This window comes from Apteryx rowi, unplaced genomic scaffold (assembly GCF_003343035.1).
Source record: "Apteryx rowi isolate R43461 unplaced genomic scaffold, aptRow1 scaffold_60, whole genome shotgun sequence".
Lineage (NCBI taxonomy): Eukaryota > Metazoa > Chordata > Aves > Apterygiformes > Apterygidae > Apteryx > Apteryx rowi.
In genome coordinates this window covers 2,412,779-2,436,757 of record NW_020450872.1, presented here as the reverse complement: position 1 = coordinate 2,436,757, position 23,979 = coordinate 2,412,779, and the positions used below count along the sequence as shown (strand labels likewise).

General features: G+C 36.3%; 1 protein-coding gene across 1 annotated transcript in view; it reads left to right on the top strand.

Moving 5' to 3' along the window:
- Window positions 1–23,979, top strand: part of CADM2 (cell adhesion molecule 2) — a 702,128-nt gene that overhangs the window by 626,441 nt on the left and 51,708 nt on the right. Inside the window, exon 8 of the mRNA XM_026083401.1 lies at window positions 11,349–11,527. Coding sequence (XP_025939186.1) covers window positions 11,349–11,527 — 179 coding nt within the window. The remainder of the gene's footprint in view (window positions 1–11,348; window positions 11,528–23,979) is intronic.

The window sequence follows — 23,979 nt, the reverse complement described above, 5'->3', positions numbered from 1 at the left end:
AGATTTTAAAGTGCACTTTTTATGAACTCTATTCACAAGCTGTAGAGAGTATAGTGTTTTCCCTGAACTTGAGATGTTTTGAGGCTCTTGCTTTGTTCAAGTTCATATAAAAAAGTGTGGTTAAGAGGTGTCTACTAAAAATGTTCCAATATACTAGATATTTTGATTACAATTACTAACAATGCATTAAAATATTCAGGTCCCTTTCCGAATAACTGGAAAGAAAATGAAGGAAGTTGTGGCTTATTCCCTGACCTTCTAACTGTGTATTTAAAAAGATTTACCTTTTTGTTTATGGTACACATTAGTGTGCCTTTATTCTTCAGCTTTCCTTTTACTCCCAAGTGATGTTCTGGCACTAAATATWTGGAGATTTCGCAGCCTCCTTTTCCCTCCTCCATTTTGTATGTCCACAGTCATAGTCTGTAAAAGGCAGAAATGCAGTTCAGTGAGTTTTGCCTGTCATGGAAGTAGTTGCCTACAGTGTGCAGGAATGCCTGAAGACTGTATAAAAGAGTAGAAATGTTCAGGCTGTTGTTTGGCAGGTTGGTCATAGATTCAGAGGAAGCAGAAATGTGGAGTGGGCATGGAATGAGAGGCTAGAAGTTCAGGACAGACATGGGAGTGGTTGGGCAAAATGGATAAACAGAAGTTTAGGTAATCAAATGGACATTTTATGGGCCGGGTAACCAAAGGGACACTGTTGTCTGCTATGAAGAGCCATGAAAATTAACAGGCCTGCAGTGATCCTACGGTTCAAAGAATATCTCCCAGTTTCTAACTGAGGAGTTACCAGAGGAAGATGTGGAGAAAATCAACAATTGCCTAGAAAGCATGCAGTGTTTTAAATCTTAAAATGTTTCAAGAAGGTGGAAGGGGTAAGCACAAGCATCATATCTTCCTTTTTAACTGGGAACACTTGTGTGTATGCAAGATGGAGTGTAGAGCTCTTGTGGAGCCAGATTTGCAACAGCATTCCCCCTGCCCTCCTTTTTTTCCTTTTTTTCTTTTTTTTAGACTTGCCTAAAAAGTCTGCTGGCAGTGACCCATCAGTGTGTGAATGAAAGCTGCTGTAGGCTGGGAGCTGGCAGCCTCCTCCTAAGCTTTATGTACATATGGGTACATGTGTTATACACACTTCCAATATAGAGCGCAGCCATTTCTAGATATTAGTCTGACTGTTCAGAAAAAAAAAAAGCAATTTCGAATTGAAGAGCTCCACCTACAATTCATATCAAAATATTGCCAGGGCCAAAGTAGGTGTAGGAAAACTGCAGTCAGTTTTAAATATCTAGAGGAAAAAAAGAAGGAAAGAAGTCTGTTACTGAAGACATGGAGATTTGAATTCCTTTAAGAAAATTAGCCACAAGATCTGCTACTTAATCTGATGAGAGAGTATTTCCATTAAAAAAATTAGCAAATTAGTTGGAACCAACAATAATAACAACAATAAAACACTTAAAGACTGTAGGAAATTGTGCAAATCAGCCAGAAGATCTGAAGAGCTGAGATCTAAAAAACAAAGCAAAACTTGAAAATCATTTTGCTTAAGAAACAAAAGTACAGTTATGGAGAAGATATCAGGCTTGCAAGAGTGCTGGAAGTATACTTGGTGGAATATTCAATAACATAGAAAAAACATGTTTAAAGGAGAACCAAAATGAAGAAATGAAGACTTTCTACATCTTATCATAGAACTCAAATCTATGAGTATTGTTACTCAAAAGAATAAAAATAAAAATACTTTTCACTTATGTTTTTATATACAAGTTGTAAAACTAAAGTTCCTTTAAAGAATATTATCTGGATTTTTTTTTATTATTTTAAAGCACAAAGTTTGAAATGAAGTCTGGAATCGTTCGGCGATTTCGTTGAACCGAAATAAGACTGGCAAGCAGTATGCAATTAAACATGCTTAAAACAGTCATAAAAACTGAAATACACTTTTCACTTCCATGAGAGTTAAAAATATTTTGCTGCAGCTTACCCTGAAACACAGATGTGTGAGCCTGCACTAGGCTGAGATGACTTGATATTTGGAATACTGTGCAGCTTTGCCTTCTCTAAAACCTRCTAATAGAAAATATGTATTATGTTTTGGAATGATATAAAGTATTACAATTTTGCATTAATACAAAAATTGTAGCTAGAGAGGGGAACTATCTTATAAACTGGAGGACTTGTTGAGCCTCAAAGTGGGATTAAATATAACACTCTCTGCGTAATACCTTAACAGCAGAAAGTATTCTGTGTGTGGTTTGATGTTAAATATTAACAAAAAGTGTGCTGACTGAAACTGCATGTTCTTATTTGAGGATTTTCATATGGTCACACTCAGTATTTACTAATTTCAGTACTGTCAAGTCATTACAGTAGAGCTGGATTAATTTTTGGTTCAGACATGAGCAGAACCATTCATTAGTCAATGGGCAAAGTATCATTGTTCATATGAATCAGAAAGGACTCTATTTCAGAGTTTATACTAAATTTGAAGGGCTACGATTTGAATGCATTTACGTACCTTAATGCGTGATCTGAGATGGCGTGACGTGGAAGCCCTAGAATCAAAAAATAGGGAATGCTGTGATGTAATACTTGTTGGGGAAGTTTCTCAATTCAGTATATTTAAAGGAAAACTTCTTACAAAAATAATAATCGCTGAAGAATCTCAGATAATAGAAAACAAAAATCTACTGATTATCTAAAAACACAGGATGCATAATTTAAATAGTCAGCATGAGAATGAACTGTAAGCATTAAGCGATAACAGATGCCTGTCAATCCTGATCTATATTTGCACACTGGCACACAGTTAAAACCTTCTGTCACTGGTTCAGGGGTTTATAATTAATTTCCGTCTAAGTGTAATCAGGCTTCATAAGAAATAAAATCTGAAATTGGTCACTCTACAGGAGAGCCACTTGATTTGTAGAGGATATGAACTCTGTAAAAAGGTTTCTACTTCCTATGTAAATTAAAGATAATAAGGTTTGCCATGTTAATTGGGAAAAAAATGAAAAACTTTTCCCCTAGTAGCTTACATTGTAGGAAATAATTTGATATTTGGATTTGATGGTGTTAATATCAATTAGAAAAACTGACTTGAGAGTTTCTGCGAACTTCTTTGTTATTAAAACAAGATTTAGTCATCTGTCACAATGGAAAGGAAGATCAGGTACCTCTGGTACCTCTGCTATGGTATTGGCCTAAGTAATAGGGGATGCAAGGGAAGTAGGCGCTCTGTAGCCAGAACTCCCTTCTCTTTTGCTCATTTGGCAATCAAGCCTAACCCCATATTGAATAGCTTCTAATAGGAGAGGAAAGGAAGCAGGGCAGAGGGGAAATAATAGACCAAATTGAGAAATACAAGATAGACTGTATTTCTCTTCTAGATCAAGAGCGCATTCTTGCTTAAAATCTAGTTTATTGTGACCATGCAGAGGAACTCTTAATAGAGGTCTCCTTCAGGACTTATAAAATGTGAGGCAAGACAGTTAGTCTGCATTCTTTAAAGATACATGACATTCATAAGAGGCTACCATGTTATTTTTATAGCATGCAGTGGTAATTTCACTGCAAGGTGAATTTAATATCTTTAAGAGAAAGAGGACATTTCTTCCATTAGAGAAAAGGAAAGCAGGCAAGATGTTGAGATAAAAGTCTTAGAAGGGATGAATGGGATTAGGAGCAGCACTACTGAAACTGGCAAAATAAAACATATAACCTGAATGATTAGAGTATTTTCTTCGGAATACTTTAATATGAGAACATTTTTAAGAAAGTGCATTTTTAGACAAGTGTTTGCCTGACTGTGGGTTTACTGAGAGGGGGTTGGGATGATAAATGGAGTTAGCAACCAACTGTGCACAGTTTGATTTCGTGTCTCACTGCATTTAATCTGAGTTGTCCATTTGCATGTTCTAGTACTGGGGGCATAAGAAATAAATTAAATAAGTAACTGTATTATCAGATACTACAGTGATGGGTTCCTATGAATTTTGCTATATGACATGCACTGAGAAAATCTGCTAACTTGACCTCAGGTTTGATGCATATCACAATGTCATGATGGAGCTTTTCCTGATGTTGACCCATCAGCCATGTTGCACATTTGTGATCTCTCAGATTTTCCCATTTCCTTCAAAGCTGAATAGCCAGTTAGCATGACCAAACTAACCCTGACAAAACACTGCTTCTCCAACAAACTCCCAGTGATTATTGATAATGATTCATAAACTGGCAAGGGATGTTAATGGCAACAAGAAAAGCTTCTACAAGCACATAAGCAGTAAAAGGAAGGCTAGGGAAAATGGGCACCTGCTGCTAAATGGGGCAGGGGCCCTAGTGACAAAGGATACAGAAAAGGCGGAGGTACTGAATGGCTTCTTCGCCTCAGTCTTTACTGGTAAGACCAGCCTTCAGGAATCCCAGGCCCAGGGCAAGGAGGATCTGAGGAACTACAGACCAGTAAGCCTCATCTTGATCCCTGGGAAGGCAATGGAGCAACTAATCCTGGATACAATTTCCAGACATGTGAAGGACAGAATGACTGGGAGTAATCAGCGTGGATTTGCAAAGGGGAAGTCGTGCTTAACTGACCTGATGAGATGACTGGCTTGGTGGAAGAGGGGACAGCAATGGATGTTGTTTACCTTGACCTCAGTAAGGCTTTTGACACTGTCTCGCATGACATCTTCATAGACAAGCTGATGAAGTACAGGCTATGTAGGTGGACAGAGAAGTGGATTGAACTGCAGTGTTCAGAGGGTTGTGGTCAGGAGCACGAAGTCCGGCTGGAGACCAGTTGCTAGTGGTGTCCTCCCGGGGTGGATACTGGGGCCAGTACTGTTTAACTGATTCATTAATGACCTGGATGATGGGACCAAATGCACCCTCAGCAAGTCTGCAGGTGATATAAAACTAGGAGGAGTGGCTGATGTACCAGAGGGTATACACCCTCRTGTGTATACACCTCTGCCATTCAGGGGGACCTTGACAGGCTGGAGGAACCTCATGAAGTTCAAAAAAGGGAAGTGCAAAGTCCTGCACCTAGGGAGGAATAACCCCATGCACCAGTACAAGCTGGGGGCTGACCCAGAGAGACCCCTGGGAGTTCTGGTGGACAACAAATTGACTATGAGCTAGCAATGCCCCCATGCAGCAAAGAAGGCCAATGGTATCCTGGGCTGCATTAGGCAGAACGTCACCRACAGGTTGAGAGAGGTGATCCTCCTCCTCTGCTCAGCACTGGTGAGGCCACAGCTGAAGTGCTGGGTCCAGTTCTGGGCTCCCCAGTACAAAAAAGACATGGACCTGCTGGAGCAAGTCCAATGAAGAGCCACAAAGATTAAGGGATTTGAGTATCTGTCATATGAAGAGAATCTGAGGGAGTTGGGATTGTTTAGCCTGGCAGAGAAGGCTAAAAGGGGATCTTACCAATGTGTATAAATACCTTATGTCTCTTGAGACGCTTAAGAAAAAAAAAGTGTAGACAAATATAATAGTTAATTCTGATGTTCAAAATTTCCTCCTTAAAAAAAGGTACTTAGGACATTCTTGACTAATTCTTCTGGGGAGAAAAACCCTCTGTGAAGGTTACTCAAGCTCAGAAAAACTTCCAAAATCCTACAGAGTTTGTATCTCATAATATAAAAAACATTTTTCCAAGCTTTTTATGAAAAGCTAGAGACTGCAGATATTGGTGTTTTTTGATAGATGAAATGCTCCCAAACTGGCTCAACCCATTATGACTCATCAGACTGAGACTTTATACAAACGAGAAGTTCCCTCAGGATTTAAACTTTCAACTTGATGATTAACTGAAGAATGTGAAAATCCAGGCTTTCAATATAGAGAGACTTTATAAGGTAAAATTAATGAAGCAACCATTCCCTTAGATGACTTTCAAAGTTGTACCAAGATCTCAACAAAAAAAGGCTTTGATAAATGTAATAAAACCTTTTCCATTACTCATTTTAGCGTTTTCACTAAAATATGTTTTTATGGACTTCAGAGGAAACAAGTGTGCCCCTGTTTGGAGAATTAAAAAGCGTTGTTCAAGAAGACAATGCTCAAAATACTGAAAAATCATTTCTTTGTCCTCTTAGTGTTCCACAAATCCTTCATCCATCTTTCTTATTCTTATCCACAGTGACTACAAAATCTTGACAGGATGCTTAAATACACAGATGGATGAGTGTTAATATCCTCAGTGAGACTGATTATGTGAACAGCTGTCACTGATTTTTTTTTTTTTTTACTACAGTGAGTTCGTATCAAAATTAAAAGGATATCCTATGGCAGTAGTATAGGCTAGTAAGTTATCTTAGACTTGTTCACTAAGGTCTCAGTGAAACATGGCTTCTGCATGACCTTTCTATATGCAGAAATCAGAAAAGGGCAACAAAAATGAAGAAGAACTTTCAGGTGTGAGTGGATTCTTAAGTTCGTTTATTTCAGAAGGAAAATGTGATACACTAGATCTTATATATAAAGATATCACTATGAAGGAGAATTGTAAGCAAGGACTGTAACATCAGATTCCTGTGGTTAAGGGTGGTGAAGGGGATGGGAAGTTAACTAACTTGTTTTGAGATACTGCTATTTATCTTTTAAAGCACTAACTTACCAAAAATATTAATATGGACCTCAGTCTTGTTGTCTTCTGTATTATGTAAACACTTGTTTAAAAGTTAAGGTTTTTTTCCAATCAAATCTTTCACTGTTTTTTAAAACACATTCTTTTGAATACATTCCAGTTCATCTGCAGCTTTCTGAATTATTTTGGAAGAAAAAGGCTTCTTAGCTTTAGGATTATGAAATAATTCCTCTTTATTTACAAATTCTTGTTAGCTTACTTGGAAGAAAACTCTTCTTCCACAGTATAAAGCCTGAATACCTGAATACCCCTGGAACAAGACATCAGTTTTAATATCCTCATTGCTGTTCCAGTTCAGTTTGTTCAGAAAAGAACAGCAAAATCTCTTGCTTTTATGTGAAGTTTTGAGGGTAACTTAAAGACAATTAACACAATCTTTTATTTATACCAAAAATCAGGTCAGCTACTGAAAGCCTCTTGGCCTTTTTATTAAGATTAAACATAAATTATATCAAGCCCACTTAGAGGTTCTTCAGAACAATTATAGAGTTCAGGCTTCCTCGGTGGGGATGGGGAGTGGGGAGGGGAGCAGAGTAGTAATTGGTCATATTTAGGCCGTTTTTAATTTGCTCATGATTAGTATCTTTGGCTTCTTTCAGTGTAATGCAATCCTAATAGTGCCACTATGGACATTTGCATGCAAAGCAGAATTGGCAAAAGCAGTGCTCACTAGGCAAAGAAATAGCATGGGCTGTGATTTACAGTACATTTGAGCTGTCTCTTTGCAAGAATTTCTTCAATACAGCATCCTTTATTCTTTTTTGTTTGTTTTTTTAAATGGAGTCACACTGGGAGCATGTTAAGAATAGGTGAACCAGGAGCAGAGCTGTGTTTCGGGGAAGAAAACAGGATCTTGGTGCTTCAGCTCCACTACTGCCCTCTGCCCAACGGAGGGTCTCTGTGGTAGCTCAGCTCAATTCCACATGTGCACATGCACAGGGCAAGGATTAAACTGGGGCTATAGAAAGGCACCTCTTCCCCAAGATGGTGCAGGGGAGAAAGGGAGCACAGATTTGTCCTTTGGGAGACCTGGTTGGTACTAGCAGGCAGCATGCTCCTGCTATGAGAGAGCAGGTCAGTGAGCTAGTTTGTGCCATGAAATGTGTGAAGGTGGTATTGTACAATTGCATTAGTGGCCACGATGCTCATTCCAACTTTATAGCTATTGTGCTGCAAGAAATACGTTTTTCAGGAGTGTCTGACAAAACGGGAATTAAACTGGTAAGTGTGATTCAACTTGGAGTTCCAGTCCACATAGTAAAGTACAGTATCATGACAATTATTTAATATATTGAAAAAAGCTCAAATCCTGTGATATATCCAGTATTAGAAGTGTACATATTTGCCTGATATTTTAGAATATCAAACCTAAATATCCTGAAATTAAGCTAGAACCTTTTCAAAATGTTGGGTAAGAGAATAAACCTCTGTCTATATATGCACCCATGAACATTATCAGCTGTATAAAGTATAGGGAGTTTATAGGTTTACATGCTTTGTGTCAGAGAAGGAAACCTTCTCATCAGCATTCCAGCTGCATCCATGCTTTTGACAATGATGATACAAAAGCAATTAGCAGGGAGTAGCCAACATGCTCTAAATTTAGTCTGCCCTTTTTTTGTGAGAATTTTTCTGTCAATAATCTCAGAAAGTATCATATTCAAACCAACAGATATAGATAGACAGATAGATAAATAGTCACCTTCTAAGTACAAGGCTATCATAACTTATAATAAGGTTATAATATGCAGAACTGTTACTTACCATGTCCTGCATCTACTAGGAGATCAGTGTAAGACACATCATAGTAAATATGTTTTTGTACAGTACATAGTGAACTTCCAGGATTCATTGCCACAGGAGGTGGGTTGACAGACAGTATTAGCAGATTCAAAGAGAGATTAGAGAAATTCATGGGCAAAGGGTCTAAATACTATATAGATACTAAAAAGAACAAGAGAGGTACCCTCTAAAATCCCTTCTAGGGCGATTTTGGATATGGGAAAAGTACAGGAGAGTGGACCACAGAAAATTGCCATGCTCACATGCTTTCCCTAAAGAGCTGCTCCAGATGTCACTGTCAGCAGCAGCATGCTGGCCTGGATGCTGGAGCATGTCTCATGTTCTTAACTCACTTCTGCCTAACTAATGAATTGCTTAGACCAGAGTGTCTCAAAGCTTCCCAGCAGCGCAGGCAAAATTTAATTTTGTGGCTGTGACAGAATTGCTGATTTAGGCACCATCCTCCCTGAGAATGGTGAGATGGAACGAGAGCTGTGCCCAGCCACCGTGATGTGTTAACCGTGGGCCAGCTGCCCAGGAATTGCTCCTGTGCTGCCACTAAGCCAGCACAGACTGGCTTAATATTAGCAGTTAATTAACAGATTCCCTGACAGTGCTCTGACACCCAGAGTATGTGGCTCTCCTCTCTAAGCCATGATTTTTCTGCCACCATCAGTTTGCAGCCATAGCTAACCACTCTGCATATGACTTCAGTTGATATACTAAGATGCAATAAAGCTCCCTGAATGATTTATGTTGAAGCATCCATTTCATAGTTATTTGTTATCCTATGGGTTTTCCCCTGGAATATGCCATCTAATTTCAATGAAATGTAAGTTCCATAAATTATCATTATATGGAAGTTGCTTTAACGTACCATTTATGAAAGTAACGGTGTACATTCTAGCAGAAGCATTTCAGAGTTTCAACTCCTGGGATTACAAATTCACAGTAGACTAGCAAATTGGAAACAGTGAGGAATTTGCTAGAAATTTGAACACATCCACCTTAACAAATCAAAGCAAATCACACCTTAATGTAGTGACCTGTGTAAGGCATTTTTTCTAATATGTACTGGAGCAACATGGACATCTAGATGAAGAACAATCTCAATTTTCCCTGTTTAGATTAGGCAGAAAGGAAGTACACACGTGCATGCGCATGCGTGTGTGCGTATTTAGGCCCCAGCTCCTGAATGTGTACTTAGGAAGTGAATTATGACGGGTTCATTGTTAGGTGTAAATAAGGCCCATTACACTCATGGTTTTTAATCCTTGGCTTAAAATGTGTGAATGTTGGGGTATTCCCTGAGTATATGACTTTTTAAAAAAATCATAGCCTCACAGAACAGCCAATCTAGGTAGCAATTTCAACACTGATTTATCAAGGTGCCATCCAAATATTGTTAAAATGTGCATAAATCTCTGGTACTTTTCAGAGAAACATATGGTCTTTTACTAAATAAATAGCATAAATAAGTGAATATCAGAAAACTTCACTTTGTTTAGATGGACTGTATGAACTTAAAATCATGTCACTGCAGTCATTAGGACTATATTTTTCTGTGCATTAAGCCACAATTTAGCAAAATATTGCTGTTTAGATATTTAGGTTTAATTCTTATTCCTAAAGCTCAATTTATGTAATAGTCTTTAAGCACCTGCTTAAGTTAATCAAATTAAATATTTCTTGAGTAAGACTAGTGACTAATTTGGCATCTCTTGATTTTATAAAAACTTTTTATATTTTGTTTAATTACTTATACTTTGCTTAATGTTCTCGTACCAAAAATGTACAAATCTAGAATTGCTGTTGACTGCAATTAGCGACATAAATCTGTTCATGAGATATTCAGGATTCAGTAACCCAACTTTTCATTTGTAACCATGGCCCTATCTTTTTGGTGGTTTCCCTCATGTGAATTTAAAAGTAGATCTTGTAACATGTAAGTAAAGACTGCATACAAGTAATAAATGCTTCCTGTTGTCTGTTAGACAAATTCCATGAACTCTAGAGATTCTTGAGTGTCTTTGGGAAAGAGTCAACTATCAGTTACTGGTGGGAAGATACAAGGGTATCTACATGACAGTGGGTTCCCTTGTCCTTAACTTGGCTAGGAGGTTATCACTGTCACTGCTTTCCCTTTGGCCTGTTTGATGTGAGTTTATGATATACTAGAGGAAAGGTTTCACAAAAAGAAAATCCAGGATTTTGAGTCAAATCTTCTATTGCTTGCAGTAACAGATGTAACAAGCAATTATTTGGGGAAGGAGGAAGAAAGGATGGAGAAAGGGATAAGCTATGACACAATGCAGCTACAGAAACGAGTTTAGACTGTATGTAAGACGTGCTGCTTTGAGATTGATATGCCTGGTTCAGGAAGCACACGCAGCACATGCACAGGCACTCGTGTGAATATGAATAATCTAAATAATTTAAGAATCCATTTACAAACCACTTGAAGTCTACCTCAGCCTGCATGATTTCTGATGCCTGTCTACCATACAGGATCGTGTTGCTCATCACACAAACAAAAACTGTTTCCACATAGCTTGCTGAACGTCCTGCCAAACAGCTTGCCAAACTGTGTACCCTTAAGCCTCACTAGCACATGTTTTTAATTTAAGGAAGCCCTTGCTTATTCTGTCATTCTGTACCATTCTGTTTCCTTTTCTGCTTCTCTTCTTTTTCTTGCTTGTTTCTTCACTTTCTTTAATAGTTCTCATCTGGTACTAGGTGGCAAGGTTGTAATAGTGCTAGTTCATTATACCCAGCAACTCAAATGATCAGTGAGTATTCTTTGATGGCAGGATATTATTCATAAGTTTCTAATGTTGCAGCTTCTAATGTATAGATTGCAGTATATGTTTCACGAATCTGACTAAATTCATTGCTTTGGATCCAACAGGCCAGAACCAGTATTGTGGACAAAGGATGGCGGAGAGCTACCAGATCCAGAAAGAATGGTTGTCAATGGCAGGGTCCTAAGCATCAGTTTCCTTAACAAAACGGACAATGGCACGTATCGATGCGAAGCAAAAAATCCTATTGGCCGAAACAGTACAGAATATGTCCTGATAGTACATGGTGAGTACCTTTTCTTTAATTTTTTGTTGCATGTTATGCATACATAGCATTTCAAGCAAATACAAGCAATTGTTTATGTTCAAGTGGAATAATAGCCAGAAAAAGCTGAAAGTATAATTACACTTTTATTGATGCTATCATTTACTTAACCATCTAGTTATGGGGAATATGTTTACTTCCTTTTATTGGCATGCCTCTCTTCATACATTTTTTACAAAATATATTCTCTTATGTTGTGAACTTCTTGCTAAGTAAGCACCTGGAAAAATATTTCACAGTATGTTGGGTACTGTTTTATAAATAATTGCCTTAGGCACATACTGCTCAGATATAGCTGGTTACAAAAGGATACATGAAGGGAAATAGCAAAATACCTTTTTTGAGGCTTTTTGTTTTGTTTTTTATAGACTGCTAAAGACAGGATATCAAGTACTTTTTTTCAAACAAGTTATAACCTGCTACTGAGCAATTGCAGCTTATATAAGTTAGCTGATGATCATAAAGATGCCTTGGAATATCTGGCCTAATGCTTCAATCAATCCTCAAAAATATGTAGTGACCTAAATTCTTGATACTTCTAATAAAATGGAAAAACAGGAAGGTTCACATTGAATTACAATTGATTTGCTCTGCTTAATTAATTAGGTAACAAGATATGTCACATTAAAAGAATAAGAGCTTTTATATTAATCATGAAATAGTTTGATATAACACAGGTATAGGAGAAGCCATAATGCAAAATTAGCATTTGCCTTTACCAAAGCATTGCAACATGGATCTAGCAGTCTCAAAATAAAATATTCTCTTATCACAGATGTGTATACAATAATTCTTGGAGTTCTATAGTTTGGATTTGAACCTAAGACATTTTAAAGATGAAAACTCCATTGTGCTCCTATCCAAATACTTTTTTTTCTAGCTTTTGTACAAATGCAACGTTTTATAACTATGACAAAATAAAATGAAACAATCTAATGAAAATAGAAATGAAAAGCATGGAGATTGTAATCTGCTCATAATGAATTGAAGTGTAACAAATATATGTTTCTTTGGTGTTTACAAGCTCTTGACAGCATTCTTCTCTAAAGATTTAACCTACCTTTAGGAATTTGGCAGTTAACTTCTAATAAATACTACTTTCAGCTTTCAGTAATTAGTTATTTTTTGGCGCTGTTGTTGAACTGTAATTTATCAAAAGAACTCCTTAGATTACTTTTCATTCTCTTAAAGTTCACCATTAGTTTACATAGGATTAGTGGCACAAGTAATGAGGAGGTCTTTGCAGGAGGAACACGGAGCCTGTACTGCTGTGTAAGTATTTCTACATTTAAGACAAATACAAAAGCTAAACCCCCTAACCTCTACTTATATTGATTACTATAAAAAAAAAAAAGAAAAAAATGCTTTTAAATCCCAGAGACAGCGTTGTATTGGCTGTTGGCTGCACGCACAAAAGGCACCCCTCTTGATGGAGTAATGGTGTTCCATGCTTACCAAGTGTTGAAATTTCAGTGGTTTGTGTTCTGCCCAATCTATTTATGTGACAATTTTTGAAAACCTGCCTTTTTATAATGGTGAATTTTCCATTAGTGGTGACTTTACAATATGCCTCTACCAAAGAATATTTCATGATCTTCTATGTGTCTTTCACTTAGTGGCATGCTCCCCGTTGATCTGATTATCTTGCAACAGCTTCATAGCAGTCTGCAAAATCATTCATTATCAAGAAGCCATTCTGCTCTGTCTGGCAGCACATTAAGCATGTTATCAGGTTTAGCTTGAGCATTGCTGACCTTTTCTGTTATGAATACTGGAGTTTTTCCTAATTGCATTTCTGCAATTCTAGTGTTAGAACTACAGAAGATAAATGTCAGGTGCTTCCTAGATTTCCATAACAATGAGAGAGGTATGACAGAGTATGTGATGATGTTTAATGCTTAATAACTAACTGCATTTCAGAATTGTTAAGTTTTTTTAAGTACAGAAAAGATTGACACAGTTATTTTATCAAGTGTAACACAATTAGTTGTGTAGATCAATTTAGGCAGTGTCTTATACCTTCTGTAGTTCATTGCATTCACGTATACCTCTAGTGAAACATAATTCTCCAAAAATGATACATTACTATCACTCTTTCTCTTTTTTTTTTTGCTAGCAAAACGACTTTTTGCCATTTCCTGAAGATGCATTCCTCCATTTAATAGAAGACATATTTTTCTATATCTTCCTAAATATATCTGGGAGCATTGCTCGATTTCTCATCCCTTCCCCTCTGCCTATTGTTTTCATATTATTTTATTGACCTGCTCCTTTGTAACAGCTGAGATATCCTATAAGCATACCTTTTTACCTTGAGTCTTAGGTTTCCAGTACAGACATGTGCCAGGTTTAACATAAGGGGAGACACATTCATAAAGATGTAGGGGAAGAGTGGGGAGGACTGTCCACGAGGGAGTCTTCACAGAGATTCCTTTGAATTGCAGGTCAAGGATGTAAGGTCTAGAAAAGGCAAACTAACAAATCTATAAGGAGGTGAGGCATAAGTGCCCTGACTGCTAGTAGCCACTGCCCTTAACTGAGTGTCTGGAAGTTCAGCTTCACAACTGTCAAACAACTAATAATTCTTCCAGGAAGCTCCTGAGTCCTGAGAAGCTGTAGTGATGGAGAAAAAGAATGGTAATCACATGCCCAAATTTAGAGAGAGACTATGTATCACTTTTTTTCAAGGAGAGCTTATGTGGGAAGGCAAGGGATGTCAATGGAAGGTATCTGCTGTCCACATAGGCAAGGGAGTGCAATTCAGTTCACAACTTTTTTTTTTTTTAATCCATATTGAGATTTCTTCTACATTTTTCTCCCCCCCCCCTTACTTCAGCAGATTTTCCGTTGTAAAAGTTCCACCCTGCTTCTATTTCTTTTTTCCCCTGTGAAACCCCTCTCTCAATGGGACACTATCTTCTAATTTCCTCAATATCCAAAGTTACATTCCTAAATCAAAAGAGATTTAGACAGCTTTAGCGTAGAGAGAAGCGTGCCTAAAAATGAAAAGATGTAGTTTATCATAATTAGAGATTAAGAGTAAGCAAAGTATTTATACAAATTAATTATACAAACAAAGCAAGGAGTGCCTGGTGCCTTTAACTGGGCCAACCTAGACATAAGATTATACGGAAAAATTGTAATGTTTTCCACTTTAAGTGAAGATGAGGTAATAGTATTTTGATGTTAGGTGATGGCAGTTGAAATAAATATAGCTATAAGCAGATGAATGACAATCTGTCTAATATAATTAGTATTTGATAACATAAAAAGTCTTTTTAGATTTGTAGTGTAATTAAAGAAAATTGACTTCAGAGAAAGTGCATATATTTAAATTAAGTAAAAGGCATTGGTTATTAAATGTGCTCATGCTGCTTTGCTGCATCAATACAGCTGCTACTTTCATTTTTCTTAGCATTTATTATTAATAATAAATGTCAAGAAAACACTTCATGAAGCAGGAAGGTGGGCACAAAGTCAGAGTTTATAGGCAGCAGTACAAAGGCAAGACAAGTAGTTTTCTCAAACATTTGTCTCATGCAGTAACAAAGGCTCAAGCTTTAATGCCTGTAGCTGTTGTCATTTCTGTATTCTAATTGGCAAGCTCAGTGCTTTAAAAGTGCACATTTCAGCTAGATATATTACACCCTTTCTTTGGTAATGGGCTCCAGGCAATTTTCACTCTCTTTCAATTTATTAAGAGTTTTTGTTTACCTTTCTCCAAATACTAGTCATTAATCATCAGTAAACAGAGCTTACTGTCAAATTCATGATGCTCAACCCAAGAACATAGATTCTACTTGCAAAGCTTAGGTAATAACTGCATTGATTTGGCTGGAGTTGAGAAAGGAGCTGGTCCATCATAATCAAACTAAACACACAGCTGTTACGTATGTAGCTGTAGTTCATAACCTCTGTTTGTCACTGCTGAAGACTTAGCTCATCATCATGTTCAGTGGGTGACAGAAGTCCATAGCATGGGAGATCCTCTTCTAAATGGAAGCAACAGCATTTGATAATTTGCAGACCTATTTGAAATAAAGTAATCTTGGTGAAATATTTGCCAATTTAAAGCCTTTTTCAATTTTTTGAAATATTTGCCAATTTAAAGCCATGCATTCAATTAATTGAAATAGTCAGAGCTATAATATGTCATGTATCAATTATCTACTAAAGCAATATGGAAATTAACATGCATCGGCCAGTGTTCATGGTCAAGGCAGTTCTTTTTGCCAGAATTGTATATATATTAGGAAGAGATTGAGCCAGTAATTCAATATCTCTGGAGAATAAAACATACTTTAACATCTTCCCTTTATGTCAGCCTCTCAAATATTTTGTATTTTTTCTTGGACAGACTATTTTTTTTGCAAACAAAAGCTACTGAATGACTGGGTTATATCCTCATTAATATTTTGAAATGTAATTTTAAATATAAGATCCCCTACAACGTATCAGACCAAGGGCCCCACTGAGATTTCTGAGGCTTACTTTTGGATCATGGTGTATCTGTCTTCCATGTGCTTGTGCAGTCCCTTTTCTTTTCAAAAACATTTATTGTCTTAGCTTTCACAATAACCTGTGGCAACAAGTTTCTGAATTGAATTATGTGCTGTGAGGAAAAAGTATTCTCGTTTGTTTGTTTAAACCTGCTGCCTGATCTTTTCACTTCTCAACTTTCCAATCTATTTGACCTCTCTTGCTGTTCGTGCTGTAAGTATTGAAAATCCCACTGTGGTGACTGTTCAGTTCTATGTTCTGATGGCATTCTTTCATTTCTCTCACCATCACTTCCATAACTTCTTTCAAATCCCAGTACATCTCCTGTTACAGAGTCTCTCACTTAAGCCACTGGCTTGTATCCTCTGCTAAGTCCCAGAGCTGGTCTTATCACTCTAATGTTCTCATCTCCACCTTTATTTTGCCATTTTCCAATCTGATCACTGCACTGTAGTTAGTCACTTGTATTTTTGTGCTGTTCCCCATCACTAGATTCTTGAGTATTTCCACCTTACTGTCACACTGACATTTCTCACTAATTATCATGATCTTACGCTCTTTTTGCATCTCCTAGATTCCAGTCCCTTCTATCCATTGACTCTCCTTCTTTCATGGTCTCTTTTTCATCTTTTTCCTCATTATTGTTCTACTTGTAATTCTCTGCGATTGACTGTTCTCAGTATCTAAAACAGCTCTAGGCCCAGTTTTCATCAGGCATCGTAATTTTTAACTCCTACCTCCAAACACATTTATACAGGGTCACCTTCTGTGGCCAGTCATAATTTTGGCATCATGTACTTCTTCTTATATTCTGTTTTCTTTTTAAATTAGTAGAAACTCTGTGGAATCCAAGACACATCTAAAATCAAGCAAACCCCCTTACCTTTGTCTGCTGTAAGCACCTTTATTTTTATCTGTCCATTTGCCCATTATCATACTTTTAATTATATTTAATTTCTGTTGTGAAATCCCCACAGGAGCCCCTCTCATTCCCTTATTCCTGYAACTCAGTTGTACATGTCTCTCACACAATGACAGTAAACATCAAAAAGAAGAGTGATTTGAAATAAAACTGAAAAGGTGTGTTTTTTGCCTTTTCTTTGGAAACCGAACTTATTGGGTGGGCAACAGACCTCCAGGTTTGTAAATATTTTCATTCCAGGCCTCTAATAAATCTGTGCACTGTTTTTGGACACCTTTTCTTTACGAACATTTCCTCAAAACCACAGACAAAATATCGCTGCAGTGAAGCAGGAGGAGGCARGAAGGAAACAAAGCAATGAGAGACATCCATATGGAGCAGCAGGCTCAGCAGTAATCTAGTTGCCCTCTGTTTTGGTGTTGAGTAAGATCTTAGACACTGAGATAGTTGGACAGTTTCTAAAGTTGCCTACATTATAGTTCCTGAGATGAAACATCTCATTTACAGACATCTCAGAGATAAGAGTTTCCTGGCCTGTGAGAAAATCCTACCTTTTGACTGAACAAAGCTTGGGCTTCTGAAAAGAGAGCTAGAATTGAGCAGATCAGTGACAAAATGGAACAATAATAACCTCTCTGTAAAGCCAAAATAGAAGGTGGTTTTTTTGTATAAAACCAAGTTTGCTCCCACAGCAATCAAGACATATCATGAATATGAGGCTTGGAAGACTGTGTAGATCTTTATTTGAATTCTGTATGTGTGTGTATATGTCCTTTCTGGTTTTGAAATTCTTTAAACTGCATTTTAATTAAAGGAAAGAGAATGTCTCAGTTCTGACTCGTTAAAACAGAGGTAAAAAGAAAAGTCTCTCTTATTCCCATGTCATAAGAAGTAAAGAATAAAGAAAAAGAGAAGGATACAGAAGACAATTCACTGACAGAGGAATCTAAGCTTTCAGCTGATAAATAAATAAATAAACGCTCTTGAAGAATTTCCACTTCCCAAAAATGTGCAGACAAGATTCCTTTGCGCCCTGAATTGATCCTTCCTTCCCCCATACGAACACACACTCGTGCATGCAGAGGCACACACTCACACACATGCACGCACACACACATGTGTAGTAACTCTACCAGGAGGATTTTTTTTTCATCTTCACATGTTTTGACGCCCACAGCAGTTGGACAGTTTTCTTGCAAAAGCTGAGCTGTGGAAGTGTGAGGTTTCACTGTTGCAGGCCGAAGAAAATAACTCAGTAAACCCTGCCTTAAGGATGGCATTTATTAACACAAAGGGAAGTTTATATATGTGTTTTTTTCTACAAGGCTAGCCCTTGAAATTGTGTCTAAACATTTTGATTTTGCATATACATCAACATTCTAAAATGACAGCAGAGTATTAAATCATTATCACAGTATTAAAGTTCACTTCTCCAGAAGACCTTAGATTACACTAAAACAGGTGGCCCAAACCTTAAAACAGAGTTTTGTGTGAATGCTGCACAATCAGATGAATTAAGAAATCATTCTGTAATACAGTTTGTATTATTGGACTAAAGAAGAATAATGTTTAGTTGATGCTTTTAAGTATGAGAAGTCTGTCAAGATACTTACGGTGGAATTGTTGGCTTAATTTTATGGATGAATTGTTCAGCTATTATACCCAAACACTAGCAAAACAGCTACTTTAAAATTGCTTTCTGTTGATAAATACTCACACAGTAAGGTCTATAGTTGAGCTGTATGAACTGATATTTCTTCATTTAGAGCAACTTTAGAAAAATAAAATACAAATTTTTTTTCAGATGAGCTCAAAGTTATTTTCTAAAGGTCAAGGAAATAACATTCCAAACCACAATAAGGCTTTTGGCGAATGTTTCTAACACTTTTACATTTTTATGTTAGAATATATATTTTGATGAAAGATAGCTTTTAAAACAGATAATATTATTAGATAATATCCAAAAGAAAAAAATCCTTTTTTTTTTTTTTTCCAAACTGGAGTACTCATTGAAATTAATGAATTCCCAGAGTATTTCAGTTGACTTGAATCTGAATTCATCCTTTCAAAAACTTATTATTTTTCCTGGTGGAGGCAGCAAAAGCTCTCTCCAGCTCCAGTTGTTAACTGTGGATTCTAACACATATAAATCATTTCTATTTGAATATAAGTTAGCAATGTACTTAAGCTAAAAAAACTGTAGCTTTGGGTAATGTTGTTAATAACACCCAACACTTGAAAATATTTAATTTTCTATGTACATGTATAATTGACTAATGTGATAGCTCTTGATTTGGACTCCCTGTGTGATTTCTGAAAAGGAAAAGATTGCATGTTAGTTTTAAATTATAATGAGGCTTTCTCTCCATACACAATAATTGCATAAAATTAATATTTTGGATGTTTGTATATGGGGAGAGAATCTTCAATAGAGTACTTTTAAAACTAGATATATTGCTGTTACTCCTTTGAAACAACTTTTTTAATTGACTCTCAGTGCGATGTATTTCTAAAATAATACTGTTTAGTGTATTATCACTCTGATTTGCTGTGGTAGCACAGCTTGCACTCTAAATTTTCTGGACTTCAAGCTTCTTTACTGCTTACCTCTACTATTCTTGAACTTTACTTCAATAAAGGTTCTCTGGGTGAGGGGTTAGACTGTAAAATTTCATGTCTAGGAATACCATGTGCAATCTGTATGTGTTAAAAACAGAATTTATTGGAGAGGGGAAGATAATGATTCATGAAGTAAATATGGCTATTACAGAATAATTGCACTTGAGACTGATGAAGAAGTTAAAGTCTAGCAGTTGTTAATGATCTTTTATTTCCATCAAGACCATTTATTACTCACAAAAATAAACCATAAGGAAATTATAAAAGTTACTTTGTAATTTTCTAAATTGAAACCCTTCCTGCACCATTAGGTGCTATTTAGAACGCAGATGAGTATCTCCTGTCTCTACCATTTTCATATGGTGCATCTTTAAATTAACTTTCTTATGAGAATAGGTTGTTCAGCTTTTGACTCAATTCACAAAAGCAAAATGATATGCTATATAGTGATAATACAAAGCCAGTTGATGATGCTAGCCTGATAATACATCRGTACCATGTTTTGTTCCAACAGATTATGACATTTGGGAATGTCGCACAAATCATTGGTTCTGAGCAAATGGAGATAGATAATTTTGTTTTAGGGAGATTACATACTGCATCTTGAATCTAGGGGGATGAGGAAAGCTTCTGTAGTACTTACTCACCTTTGTTAGAGAGCTATGAGGAGTTTAGTATCTAAGGTCTTTGACCACATATAAAGATAATGCCAGAAAGAATAGAGGCTCAGAGAGACAAATACACACTTTGGAATTTGCTCATCATAAACCATTAATATTTCTAATATCCATAATTTGGCGTTCATGATCATTAGTTGTAGTTTTTCTCTTTTTGCCATTAGTAATTTTAATACCTAATGACTTGTAAACTTTTTCTGAAGTTTATCTTARCTTGCATTTATATATTATATAAAGGCAAAAATATTCTATTAATATTTCTAACTTAAACAAAAAATTTTTCTTCCTGGTTTTCAGTATTCTTCCAACTAAAAAAACTGATAAAACTGACAAATTAAGTTTCTCTGAATAAAATTTAAAACTCATTGTGTAACATCTTTCTTCTCAGCATATACTCAGTCTAAATTTGTGGTGGAACCCAAAGCATCTTAACCCTCTTTTCCCRAAAGGAAACCCTCTAACTTGTAATCACAAACTACTTTTTCTATCTCTTTCAGCTTGAATTTTTACCTAATAAAATTCTCTTTCCTTTGTAATTAAAGTCGCATTTTTTTATTGCTAAACCATATCATAGTCCTTCTGCATTGGATCTTCCTGTGTCCTGTTATTCTGAATTGCTTTGACTTTGTCTCAAGGATTCACAACAGTTTTCACAGCTTTCAGGAAAGCACATTGCATTGATCTTTCTATATGACTCCCATGGGAAGGGGAAGAGACATCAAAAAGTAGGCAGGAGGACAATAATAAGGGTATATGTCAAAAACCATCCTCAGGTTGTAGGAGAAGAAAATATTTCTTGCAAGGATGAGTATGAATCAACCAAGGATGGTAATGCTGGCTGGATTACACAGTGCTATATGCGGATCTCTCTCAATACGCTAACTTCTTTCGGAAGAGTGTGACTACCTCACTAACATAAGAAAACTTGAACACCTTTTGAAGAAACTTACCTGGCAGGCCTGTGCCTCTGAACGGGTTTCCTCATATCTACTAATACTATCAGAATTAACCTTACGGTGTAAGGAGACATGTAATTTGTGAGATGAATGATCTGAACAATTTTCAGTCACGATTACTTTTTTTTATTAGAAGGCTTGCAGACAGAAGAACTAATGTTCTTATTTCTTTCTTCACTATCTATCTGCTTTATATTGTTATCCACATTTCCTTTACTTTTCTTCTGCTGGCATCTTCACAGCTTGTTTGCTCACCAAATACATCCTTGAAGAAAAAAATTTGCTCTTGCCTGGTAATTTTGTGCCTGCAAGAGGGTATAACTTTCAGTCAAAAATACCATATTCATTTTCATGGCAAGTGAAGAAGAAGTGGAACCGAAGGATGGGAGAAGGATAAAAAAATCTGTCTGGGAAAACTCTGCAAGTGGGTTGACTGTTATTTTCTTCAGGTATTGCTGTGGATCATTATAGCAGTGAATTTGTTTTTCCCTCCTGTGGTTTCTGGTTTTTATATTTTCTGCAGGTTTCCTAAATCCTTGATTGGTAGGAGGCAGGGAGGCGATGAAGGAGGCTGACATATTGAAGGGCTAGTTTGCCACTTGATTGAGTTCTCTGGATGGCTATCATCATTCACAAGCAGAAGCTGAAATCTCATTGCAGTGCTTTGTATACCATGTTATTTAAAAAAATTAGCATATATGGCCAAGCTTTCCTCACGACAGGTACTATCGGTTAACTGTGATATTTGGTTGCTTAATAGTAAAGTTACCTAATGTCTGCCTGCTTGAAGGAAAGCTGATAATTTTAGTAAAGTTACAGCCTTGACTATATTGCATGTGTCCCACCATTCACAATAGTGTGTTGTACAAAGCCAAAGTGGTGTTGCAGAATCAGCTACGTATATAAAACTCTTTCGAACAAAAAAAGGCAGAGCATAAAAAATTGACAGCTAAATAGATAGGGCCTTGTTTTTTCAGGTAATGTATTCTGCTGAAATTTTTTTGAGAATTAAGTTTATTTGTCTAAGGCAGAGTAAGCTACGAAGAAGTGCAATAAACTATATTTTAGGTTTCCAAGATGACATTAACTTACCCAAGGTGATTTTCATTGGGATACAACTATCCCACTGTGATAAAGCTTTTCAGATTAGTGTTGGACCCCTCTGATTTTATTTCAAAATAAAATAATTCAAAATAACATTCTCCGTAATCTTTTTTTACTAACCTCAAAATTATTGTAGCGAGTTTTGAGTTGTTTAAGCAATTTCTGTTGTTTGTCCTGAATTTCTCTGAGAAATGGAAGCAGCAACTACAATAAAATAGAGATCAGCAATCCGTTTACCTCCAGTTAGTTTCAATACTTGTCTCCCCAAGAGGGAAATTTTAGAAAATTCTCCTTGACCTCTTTCTTCTTCCTAGTGCAAGTCTGCTGGAGCTTTTTGAAATTTTTTGCACAGAAAGAGTCAAGTGTCATTCTGAAAAAGCTGTCATCTTTGTTCAAGGCTGTTGATGTCTGAATTTGTATTGTACATTAGCTTTTTCTTACAGGTTTTCAAGGGCCAGATGCTAGGACTTTACTTCATTTAATTTTGAATACTTCTATTTTATGGCTTGGAGATACAAGGAAATGTGGCTTGTCTGTTTACTTAAAAAAAATAAAAATGAACATCACAGCTTTAATGTGATTTTTAAGCAGTGGCAATGGGCCTAGAATACTATATTAATAATGATTGAATGCTGTGCGTCTGGGACAAATGGCACTGGCTTTATTTGTATAAGACATTTGGTGGCTTTTATGGTAGTGCTTTGTCTTGAATACRTAAATTGGCACTTGAGGTATAAGGACAATTGCTTTTTTAAATACAATTTTAAGAGGTTTTGTTTTCTTTTCTTTTTTTGTTTTGTGTTTTTTTAGTGGAGGATTAAAGTGGGACTCAGGAGATCTGTTCTGAACTCCCCTGTCAGGCTCAGAGGTCTGTACAATAGTCTGTACAATACAAGCCATTTCACTTAATACTTCTGTGCTTCATTTTCCCAGCTGTGAAATGGGAATGATGTTATTTCTTTTTTCCTAAAATTTGGTCTGTATAGTCTGCATATTGATGTAGTAGACCCTCAAGACAGAGATTTATCCTTTACTGCATATATATTTGTTAATGGAGAGTTCTGAGCAAAATCACAACATGTATAACTCAAGTTATAGATGCCTTTTTATAAGTAAAGCTGTTTCATTGTTTGAGATTACAGTCTCAAATGATGCTTTAAAACTGAATTTTTTATTTAGAATGTTGAATTACAAAATTCTTTTTTTTAGCTTATTGAATGCTCTGTAAACTTTAACGTCTGTCATGCAAGTTTCAGTGATGTTCTCAGTGCAGTATTTGTAACCACTTCAATTAGAAGAATGAAGTTTTATTCAAGAAAGAATGACTCCTTTAAAGAAAGCAATAGGTATTATTAATATTACTCTTATTAAATAGGAAAGCTTTTTTTTTTTTTTAAACTACTAGCAAAAAGTAAGGTAACATTGGGAAAAAAATAGGACTTAGGGTATAAATTTGGAGTAATCTAAGTGTAATATTCACATGGCTCCAAAACACAGAAAATTAATCCTTCTGCTGAATACCAGTCTTGATTTGTCCTTAAGGTACATTTTATGCTAATAACCATTAATAAAGTAAAACTTAGAGTACGTGAAAACAGGTTCTTTAGTATTAAAGAATTTGCCTACTCAAGAATT